General features: G+C 38.9%; 1 protein-coding gene across 3 annotated transcripts in view; it reads right to left on the reverse strand.

The window, feature by feature from the left end:
- The window catches only part of COX10 (cytochrome c oxidase assembly factor heme A:farnesyltransferase COX10), a 112,463-nt gene extending 101,355 nt beyond the window's left edge, over positions 1–11,108 (reverse strand). Inside the window, exons 1-4 of one of the 3 annotated variants that reach the window (XM_014259691.2) lie at positions 10,988–11,108; positions 9,726–9,850; positions 7,942–8,188; positions 429–553 (exon numbers count right to left, since the gene is read on the reverse strand). In XM_014259691.2, the coding sequence (XP_014115166.1) occupies positions 429–553; positions 7,942–8,188; positions 9,726–9,850; positions 10,988–11,030 (540 nt within the window). In that variant the 5' untranslated portion in view covers positions 11,031–11,108. Of the gene's footprint in view, positions 1–428; positions 554–7,941; positions 8,267–9,725; positions 9,851–10,678; positions 10,817–10,987 lie in introns of those variants that run through there. The other 2 variants (XM_005530959.3, XM_088065482.1) reach the window with 2 other exon arrangements.
- Between the last annotated feature and the right edge of the window lie 448 nt (positions 11,109–11,556).

Below are 11,556 nucleotides of genomic sequence, written 5' to 3' on the forward strand. Positions count from 1 at the left end.
AATCCCAGCCTAGACAAAATCCCACTGATGTCCCACTACAGATATTTTAAGATGTTACAGTGGATCTGAGACACTCTTAAGATAGATCCAACAAGGTCATACAATAACACAACCAAAGAATCCAGCCCATAAGGCTGGAGCCCCACTGGCTATTCTTACACTCCAATTACCCAGTTCCTGCTGTCATTTCCAGGGACCCAGGCTTGGGTGTTACCAAGATAAACATTATTATTGGGAGGCTTAAAACCTCATCAACTCCATTCTATATAAATACAGTGTGCCTAGCAACTCCACTTAAATTCTCAGGCATACATTACTTTCGTGGTGTCAGTTTTAGCAGCTCAGAGCTCAGGCAGCAGCTGAAGGCATGGCACTCCAGGCCATCAGGACAACACCAGTTTGCTGTACAGATGAAGAGCTGGACTGACCTGATTGATGGAGTTGGCAGCACAGGATGCCAGGCCAGTTCCAAGGGAGGCAAGCAGGAAGCAGGTGAGCTCAAAAGGGACCGGGGCCATGGCAAAGCCAGCGGATGCGGTGCTGACGACCAGGGCTGCAACACATGTGAAAGCACAGTTCAAAGTATCAACAAGAAACCATTTTTGTATATAACACTAGAGTTATGGCTTTCAAACCCTGAAAGAACTCTTGTGCAGATTAACTTTCAGCTATTTTTATGTTTCACAGTGGCTCCAGGCATTGGGTACAATTAATACAAACACTCTACATTAAGAAATCAAAAATGAGAACTGACAGAGATGAAACAAGAAACCCAAAAGCAGCAGCACATTAGCAGAAGATGTGAAGATACAACTTGGGTCTCTGTATTCCCCATTTTGAAATGGATTTGCTACAGGACCAAACTGTCCCACACAACATACACAGGACAAATATTTGTTCCAGTAACTTACACATCATTGCAAAGTCTAACACAGAAGAAGAACAGTAAGAAAAAATATCAAATTCTAGCAGGAACTTAAGTAGTGCAGAGTCAGAGACCTGGGGCATGTAGCTACAGTAATTTCACTGCAGAATCTCTTTTCCCATTGCTCCTATTCGACATGCCCATTTCGGGCTGAAAGTACAATCACATCATCACAGAGACCCAATGACATTTAATGGCCTCAAAATTTGAGTGGGTTTATAAAAATCCATTTTAGTTTTGTCATGCAAAATTGTAACTTTAGTACAGTACTGCAAATCACATCCTTAAAATAAAAATTGCCCAAGTTTCAATCCTAATATCATAACTAGCCAAATAATCCATCTCAAAAACCTCACTTTTGGCAAGAAATGGTATGACACGACAAATTTCTTATACTATAAAAATCATCACACTTACAGAACATCTTGCTCATGACCCTGAGCCTTACAATCTGAAATTTTTAGCTATTAAACAGTAAGTATTTAAATTATATTCTGATGTAGTTACATGTTTCAGACCTCCGCACCCTTAAATCAAAGCATCAAAATGTTCTTATCTTCCTGATTCCTACAAAGTCTCCTTTTGGTTTGAAATTAAATGAAAATAAATAATCTTTGCTGACTGAAAATACCTGGATCATCTATTAAGCTGCACTACTTGAGATGAAAAACAAAATATCATGCCAGAGACCTGCCAGTAAGGATGCACATGCAAAGTGCTCAATTCAAGAACTGTGCCTACGTAAGAATCTGAGGATTTAATCCTGAAAACACAATGGAGAAAACTTGCTGCTCATCAAAACTTTTCTCTATGTATTAAGATCCATTGATGGCTGAATAATATTATAATAACATGCATATTACAATAGGTATTAATTATTTAGCCTGTTACGGATTCACAGGCTGCTTTTACAATACAGTGAATCTATGACAGAATGTCACCCTTCTGAGCAGCTCTTTAAGAACCACAGATTCTGCTGCCTCCCCAGACAAATGAACATGAAGGTACTGATCATTCTGAAAGACCAGATCTTATTTATGATACAAATACAACACCGTGTTAGTTTCCAAACTCCTGAATTCTCCTTAGGAATGCACAAGAAAACACGAAATGCATTTGCATAACTGAGAAGGTTTTAAAAGTGCACTGAAAATGACAGTGAACAGCAGCATCTGCATTTCCAAGAGTGATTACATTCATTTTTTTTTTTTCATAATAAATCACATGCTCACTTTCTAGACAAGAATTTAATTAAAACTTATCTTACAGAGCACTTTACACCAATTTATTATGGGAAAACACCAACTCATTTACTGAAGAAGAAAGGTGGAATGAATTGGCAAACAGTGCCAGTAACAGTTTAGGTCAGTGTAACATTACCACTACCCTGACCCAAAAGAAATTCTAACAATGCACAGTTACAGCATTAATTAAAGTTCCCACTGATTTCTCTAGATTAATTTTAGCCAGTCATTTCAGCATGACTTATCAGGATCTCATTTAAAAAGGCTGCAGTACATTCTCCCTCATATCCCACAAAAGCAGGTATTTTTTCCTGTTTGGGCAGGGTTTGCACACCAGGCATCCCCCTGCTTCCCTCATCACCCACATATTCCAATACAACGCATTAGCAGTAAATAGGAAAATGCTCCCTTTGGATTGGGAAGCTCATTTTCTTTTACTGTCGAAGCAATAATTTACTCTTCAACTTCCCTCATGGAGAAAAGTGTATTTAATTGAGATCACATCAAGGGAATGAGGACATTGACTCTGTTTTTTAATCCCTGTTAGTTTAGTGCATTAGGGGCCAAATTAACATCACCTTATTGCATAATAGATGGAATTGATTCTTTTAAGACTTGTTGATGGGAGCTGGCATTATACACGTTCTTCAAAAAGAAGCCAAGATTTAAAATTATGATCTCAGCCTAAGTCTTATTTTCAGTCTTTTACTGAAAAACAATTTTGTTTTAACAAGAATTAACAGGGGACATTTGTCTCCCACGTCAATGTAGATGAAAAAGAAAATGCTAATGGATTGGTGACAAAGAGTGAATTATAATGTTTCTGGAATAAAAATACAGTCCAAAAGTTTAGTGCGTTCTTTACATTCTTTTTCCACTTCATCACCATGTGCTCTGCCTTTATAAATCCTTTGTATTTACAGCATGTGAATCACTATGCCATATTTTGTTTACCTACTGTTAAAAAGTAGCCAAGCCAAAATAAAAGCACAGAAAGCTAAAGCAAATCAGTCCTGCTCTAGACCCTGCACTGGTGATATATCAGTACATAAGGAAGGAGAAAAGCAAATGCATTTGTACCTTTCTTTCAAGAAACGATTTCACTGTTTTACTGCAAAAGTTTACACAGCCCTTAAAGGCAAGTAGTTTTCCAAAAGCTGAAGAATTATTTCTTCCCGAGTTTTCACACTTTGGTTTCTGGAAAGCCAACTGCAGCAGCAGTATTTAGTGCTACTCACCTGACCAACATGTCCTTTGTAAACCCAAGTTTGTTCGGGCAGATCAAAGTTGTGATATAGATTATAACCTGCACACTAATAAAGGCCAAGCTACTGAAGCAAACTTAAATTTGGGACAATGATTTGAAACAAGTCTGCATCAAATCACGCAAAATTCAAGTGCAATATTACAAACAGAGCAGATAACCTCTTCTTACCATCAATTTTAAAATACCTTGATAAAAATTTAAAAAAATTTTTCTTTCAATTATTTTTCTTGCAGCATGGAAAACCACATACCAGAAAGCTACCACTATTCAGCTTTAGCTTCTTTGATAATAGTTACTTGGTTTAATAATCACAAAAGAAGAACTACTCTGACAAGTACATGAAATATATTCAGAACTGTTAATAAACGTAGACTAGCAATAATCAGAACAATAACAACCAATAAATCTTTGTCAAAGTCTCTGGCTATATTTAAGTTATCTTTTAAAGGATAAATGCTATTATTCCAGAATCAACAGGAACATATGGGAACTCCACTAAAGCAAATGCATTTTTTTACTATGGCAGCTGTTACCAGATTTTCAGCCTATAAGCACAACATAGGCCCCTTATCTAGTCATTGTTGCAGTTTGGTAAGAGTCAAGAGTCATTATGAAAAAGTGGATCTTCATCATCTTCATGTCACCAATACACAACAGACAAGAGATAAAGCAGGAATGTTCACAAGCATCTCAGGCTTCTGATTTCAAGTTCAGCACGTATGTGCTAGAGGATCATTATTCCAGACAAAAATCTATATGGAAGCAATACATCCAACAAATTCCAGCTGTTTCCTAGTACACACAACAGAATTATTTTCTTATAACAAGACATATGAAAAAAAAATCTGGTTTAGTCTTCAAAGCTGAAAATGCTCAGAAATTAGCATATTTGTCCACCACGTTGATCCACTTCTCAGACAGGTGCTATGCACTCACAGATTCAAGGAGGTTGAAAAAGACCTCCAATATCATCAAGTCCAATCTTTAACTGATCACCACCTTGTCAACTGGACTAGAGCACTGAGTGCCATGCTCCGTCTCTTCTTAAAGACACAGGGTGCTGAACATGACAGAATCACAGAATCACTGAACTGTTTGGGTTGCAAGGGACATTGAAGATAATCCATTTCCAACCCCCTGCCATGGGCAGGGACACCTTCCACTACCCCAGGTTGCTCCAAGCCCTGTCAAACCTGGCCTTGAACACTTCCAGGGATGGGACAGCCTGTTCCAATTTAGCTGCTTGTTCTCACAGAAAGACCAACATGCTACAGGAGCAACAACAAGGAAATGTTCACAAACCCTAGAGCATTATCTAAGGGAACACTCAGCATTATTCATATCATACTATCATCAGTTTGCCCAAACTAAAAATTGAATTTTGGTTTTCCTGTCATTTTACATATAGTTCATCTGAGTTTTCATCAGTAATCCCTGGAGAAAACATTACTTAAATCTAAACTTGAAGATAAATTTATGAAGACAAGACAACCTGAAATTCCTAATGTGTGTGCACATTAGAAATCACTAGAATTTTGTCCTATTCCCATACTTTCCCTTGTCTCTCTCCTATTTTCAGTTACACATCAACTTTAGGATCAAGTTGAAAACTATGCATTTATAATTCTGACAACCTATCAGACAAGATGTTTTAGCTTTCCAAGTGCCTGGATGGTAGGATACAGCTGTTCAGAGAGCAGCCAACATAAAACACCACAGAGATGGGAATGGATGGAAATTGAACCCAAAAATGTAGATTATGTGACATTTAATTAAAAGTTCCCTAATTATTTTCTATGGCAAAAGAATATAAACAAAAATCTATTATTTTTTATTTTTTTTTAATTTAAGACAGAGCTTCTAATGGCAGAGTCACAAAAGCTGCAGTTTACATGAAGCAGGAGGGTATGGAAATAGCAAAACTCATTTCCTTTTCAAGGTGAAGTACAGTTCATACTACAAACAAAAAATCTCTTTCCAGCAGCAGCAGGAAAAGAACAGTGCATAAGGAAGTCCAATTTTAGCATCATGCAGAGTTGCTTTTTTTGTTATTTCTAAAAGTATAAACAAAGCGTCTGCCAAAAAACCCACACATGATATGAGATCTATCAGAACTTCATGGGCGAAAGGAATGGAGTTGTATGACATTTGCAACTTAAAAACTGACCTCAGAGAATTTATTCTTCTTTAAAAAAATAAAATCAAAGAACTACAACATCACAGTCTTCACAGAATATATAATTTGTCTAAATGACTACACAAGTTGGAAAAATTTTTCCTTGCTCCACATATTGCACACAGTATTATTCCTGCTTATCTCCTACACTATCCTATGACAAATGAAGACCAACAATAGAACTCCTCTCCTACAAAGTCCTCGTCATCCAACTTACTTTTACACTTTCCACTTCTAAAAAATCTACACACCAAAGATCACAGCAAGAAAAGAGGTAAAGTTTCTTTCTCCATCTCTCTATACCTTCTCAATAGGTAAAGTTTACCACGCTTACCTTGGATCAAGAACTCTTCCAGGCACAGCAGAGACAAACTAAAATCACAGTCCCTTTCCCTACAGGCTTGCAAGGTGGATTAAAAATTGTACTGCTGTTCAGAAATTAACAGTTAAGCTTACACCTCAAAAGTCACTCTCAAAAAACAACAGTCCTGAAGGGAATGAAAGTCCTTAATGTTTGCCTTCTATACATTATTTTAAATCCAGAGTGGTGCTTGACTAGTTAAAAGAGGTTTCCAGGAACTGTTGAAGAGTTTTGCAGCAACTCTGAGGCCACATAAAAAAGTATCACATGAAATAGTTCATCTTGCAAATGACAGTCTCACATCTTGCTGAGGTTGTTGAAACGCCCATTTTGAGGAGCACCAGTAGCACTGAGATATGATACGAGCACTGAGCTTACCCATCAGCATACATAAAAAAGATATTTCAAGTGTTTTCAACAATAGCCAATTTTCTCTCTCTCTGATCCCTTAATCATAGCATTGTAAGTTTTCATTTCTGGATCTAGTGCATTTTTTTAATTTAGTTCTACTTCAACAGCTAGCACAGCATTCAATTTCACATAACAGACACTTCAATAAAATCACCTCAATGAAAATATGCCAAAAGAGCTAATTGTTAACACAGCACTTTCAAGTTACCCATGGTGAGCCCAACAGAAGCAAAGCATTACTAAAACTGAACAGCATGGGGGAGAAAAAGGCAAAACCTGTATAATGCAGAAAGAAAGATGAGGTAATAATTGAAGCTGTATGTACCACAAAGTTGCTGCAAATAATCCTGATAATTGCTGAATGTGGTATGAGAGCCTTATATAACCTGAGTTGGAAATTTCCAAGTCTAATATATTAGTGACATAGTATAATATCAAAACACATATTTCCATCTCATCAAACTCTTTACCGGAACAAAGTAAATGCCCTCAGGCTTTCTAAAAATAATGAGGAAGAATATTTGGATGTGCAAACAAGATCAATTGTGCCAAATCCGAAACACAAGATGTATCATCAACACTGAGATGAAAATGTAAATTACCATTATACACTCTACACATACAGCAAGATTTTTCCACAGAAAAACAAATTATGAAAACTTATATACTGCAAGACAAAAAAGTTTTTTAAAGTAAACTGCTTTCAGGAAATTCATTGTAACAAATTTTTATGGCAAAGAACAGTCTTGTTATCAGGAGTCAACTTGACCCACTGGAGAGCACCCAGGCAAGGACTTAGGAAATTACATTTCTGTTCTTGGACTTAATATCATAGGCAAGATGTAAGGCTTTGGCCAAATCATTAGAGCTTCCTCAGAAATAAAAGTATAGATAGCACTACCTATTGGCAAAGGGGTAATTAATAGCTGTTCCTATAGGCGAAGGAGTAATTTATAGTTGTTAAGTATTACTAATGGAACAAGACAAAACATAGTTAAGGCTGCAAGGCAGTTGCTTAACAAATTGCTGGGCTGAAGAGACACTATCACTGACTGAAAAGTAAATCAGATCTTCTTTTGTAAAATTTAATTGGTCAGACTCAAACATTTTCTTTTCTAATACAGGAAACGATTTGGATTATCTTATGTTGGGACTTGCAGTGCTAAATTCACAACCAGCAGTACTACATTGAAAGGCATGTAAGACAGAACACTGGTAAACTTAAGCAAGACAACTTCAAATATTGAACATATTATTCATAAATTCACTTCCTTGCCCAGTTTCACTGTAGTCTGTCTACTAACACTTATTTATTTCCCAGAAACTAGCTGACAGCAGGATACAAGCTCCTCTCATTGTTTTTGAACAAATTTAATGGGAAAACTATTAAATAGTGCTATAAACAATTTTCCTAGCACATACTTGATGAAATTTATCCAATTTAGCATCAGTAAAGTAGGAATAATCACATGCAAACCTAAACCATACCAGTAAGATCCCAAAGAATTCTGCTATCAAGCAGAATGCAGAGAAATGAGAAAAAATTACCAGTAATACCTGTAAGCTTGATTTTGGACAAGCGTGCCAAAATTCCTGGCAAATCATCCAGCCGTAGCTTCATTTCTTTCCATCGTCTGTCTTCTTTGGATTCACCTCCCACTGGTATGACTGAGTCTTCAGTTTCTGCAGCTGATTTCACTTCTCTCAACTCATTTCTGCTTGATGTCTCAGACCATGACTGATGAACAGGTGAAACTGGGCTTATTTTGTGCACAACCTTTTTTTCCTGATCCAATTGCTGAAGCTCATGAAAAGGAGACACAATTGAATCGGACTTGGGTTTGGCTCGCTGGCTGAGGTCTTTGTTGCACTGTGTTACATACTAAATATAATGAGAAATGTTAAAACCAATAGATAAATATATTTGTCCATTTCACTTCATTAACACCAACAATATTATTGCTATTTTATTCTTGTTAGGAGAATTACTTCCATGACACACCTGAGTTTGAATTTCAGACACTTATTTCACACACAGAAAGGTTTCTGAAGTTGGCTTAGATATGACAAAATCAGCTTTACAATTCACAGCTGAATCAACAATGTTTACATAAGCTTGGAGAATTGCATTTGAGTAAGTTTACTTCCTCCCCCATAGCTACAACAACAAACTCTGGTCATATTCAAAACCACCAGGTAATACAACTTGACTTACAACTAATCCATTCCACAGAATAATAAAGGTTGGAATGGCCTCCAAGATCACGGAGTCCTACCTTTGATCAAATAAAAATCACCTTTAAACAGAGGAATATACAAATACCCATACAACTTCAGTTTCCAAATATAAGTACTAAACTTATGCGTATTTAAGAAACAAAAAAATTAAAAATATGCCAAAAAATACAATCTATCACCTATGATATAAAATCATCTCCCACATTAGTCTATTATTATTTATGCCAAACTTTTTTTTTCAAATTAGACAAAAAATTTGAAAGGAACATATATTGAACAACAAATTAGGAGAGTTATTTGCTCTCTTCTAGATCTCACATAATAAACACAGAATAAGAAAAAGAGTATTTAGAGTCTTCCTCATATATCCTTCCCTGAAATATTCTATATATTTCAAGCACCAGAAGCACAGAAAGACAGAACTTTCAACCAATCCTGATTTCAAGTACACAGTAATAATTACAATGAGGAAAGGTGGTCTGCAATTCTGAATAAGCAATGTGAATACATTTCAAATCAGCAGCACAATTAAAAAAAAATACTACTATCCACTTACATATGATATAACTGGTCAAAGAAGAAGATGCAATTTCAAGGGTTTGAATGCCAATAACAGTTCTTTTAATACCTAAAACTAACAGCACACTGTAAATGTAACCCATTAACTTAATGAGCTGAGGAATTCTGACTCAAACTGATTAACTCAGAATACACCACCTTCACAAGTGAGTTCCATCTACCACTTGTACAACTGCTAGCCAAGTTGTGACTTTATTAGCATTTTTATAAATAATGACTTAAAAATAATTTTATGTCATGTCTCTCAACAGGAGATGAGTGGCCTATTTCAAGGGCACAGAAGCCTCCTGTCAAGCAAAGGAGACTTTGCAGCACAAGGCACTGGAGAAAGCTTCCTCCAGCCTCAGACGTTTTATGATACCAAGTGCTTTAACTCTGATTTAGTGAGAAATGGAGATGCTTAGATTTACCTGAGATTCACTGATAAGAAAAGCATTACTTTTATCAACTCCTTTATAACCTCCATTTTGACTCATCATATGGGATGAACAAGAAACACGGGATAAATTCACTCCTTGACTTACCATTCGTTTCAGAAAGTTAAAGTACTGAAAGGTAATCAACCTGTCATTGGCCACATGATGAAGGTGCACAAACCGGCACGCTATCTGCGGTATGCCAGTGTTCCTCAGACGCCAAACAAAGAATCCTGTTTATAAAGGAAAACAAGAAAAAAATATAGCAATAGATTCCAGTTTCTTCTCTGCCACCGAGTTCACTCCTACTTAAGACTACAGTGCCTGTTGTCAGCTGTGACACAGCTCCCAACAACAGATCCCAACAAATGGGAATCAGGGTCAGGTGAGGGAAAATGTCTGCTGCGCCAGGTGAGAGACCTGACAGTGTACAATCATGGAATCATTAAAGATGGAAAATACCTTTAAGATAAATTCTGAATATTAACCAAGCACTGCTAGCTCCACCACTGAACCATGTCCCTAAGTACTATATCCAACTGTTTTTTAAACCCTTACATGGATGGTGACTCTATCACTGCCCTGGGCAGCTTGTGACAGTGCCTGACCACCCCTTCAGTGAAGAAATTTTGCCTTACATCCAATATAAACCTCCCCTGGCACATCTTGTGGCCACTTCCTCTTAACCTGAACCTTGTTCCCTGGGAGCAGAGCCTGACCCCCACCTGGCTGCACCCTCCTGTAAGGGAATTGTGGAGAACGGGAAGTTCCTCTGAGCCTCCTTTTCTTCAGGGTGAGGCCCTCCAGCTCCCTCAGCTGCTTCTGGTGCTCCAGACTCTTCCCCAGCTCCGTTCCTTTCCCTGTACACATTCCAACCCCTCCTTTTCTTTCTTATCCCGAGGGACCCAAAACTGTCTCAAGAATTTTGGGTGTTTCTTCCAAATTCCTGAGCTCCAGAAAGACGCGTTTACACAGAATATCTTGAGCGGGAGAAGACCCGCAAGGATCATCGAATTAAATTCCCGGCCCTTCACAGGACACCCCAACAATACCACCCTAACCTTGAAAGCATTGTCCAAACGCTGCTTGAGCTCAGGCAGCCTTGGTGATGGAGTATGGTAGAATGTAGTATTATCTCACTACTATATATACTATCGACAAGATTATCTTGCCAAAGCAGCACTGAGAGGAAGCAGCTGCCATAGGACAACAGCAAAGTCAAACACGTGTGGAGGACACACCTCGCAGTGTGGCACAGGGGGACGCCCCGCACACGCATGGCCGTGCAGGTTCCGGGGACAGCTCCACAGAGCCGGGCCGCCCCGGCTCTGCCAGTACACCGGCCCTCTCGCCCTACGGCTCCGCCGTACCTGCAAGCGCCCGCGGCGGGCAGCAGCGGCGGGCAGCGCTCATGGCCGCGGCTGCTGCGCCGCTCTCCTCTCATCGCCTGGGCGCCGCCATCTTCCCGGCGCGACCTCCAAACGCTTTCCGGGTCGGCGCTACCGCGGAGGCGGAGCGGCCGGTACGGGGTTGTCCCGACGGGAGGGGCGGTCGTGTTGACTCCACCCTGGAGCTCTGCCAGGGCTGCTGGCCTGTCCGCGGTGGCCGTGTTCTGAGCTAGTGAAAGTTTTTTATACCGAAGTTTGAAATTCCCCAGGCTAATATATAAAAGCAGCGTGGAAAGAGTCAAAAGGTTCGCCTCTCTACCAGTACAAAATAAACGACCTAAAATAACAGAATCACAGAATCGTTTGTGTTGGAAGAGATCTCTGGAGATCACCAGATCCAACCCCAGCTGCCAAGGCAGGGATCACCCAGAGCAGGTGAAGCAGGAACACATCCAGGTGGGATTGGATTGTCTCCAGAGAGGGAGACTCCACACCCTCCCTGGGCAGCTGCTCCAGTGCTCTGGCCACCCTCCATGGGAAGTTCTTACTCA

The sequence above is a fragment of the Pseudopodoces humilis genome, chromosome 21, assembly GCF_049639895.1.
Source record: "Pseudopodoces humilis isolate 2021_Gansu_Grassland_sample_001 chromosome 21, ASM4963989v1, whole genome shotgun sequence".
NCBI lineage: Eukaryota > Metazoa > Chordata > Aves > Passeriformes > Paridae > Pseudopodoces > Pseudopodoces humilis.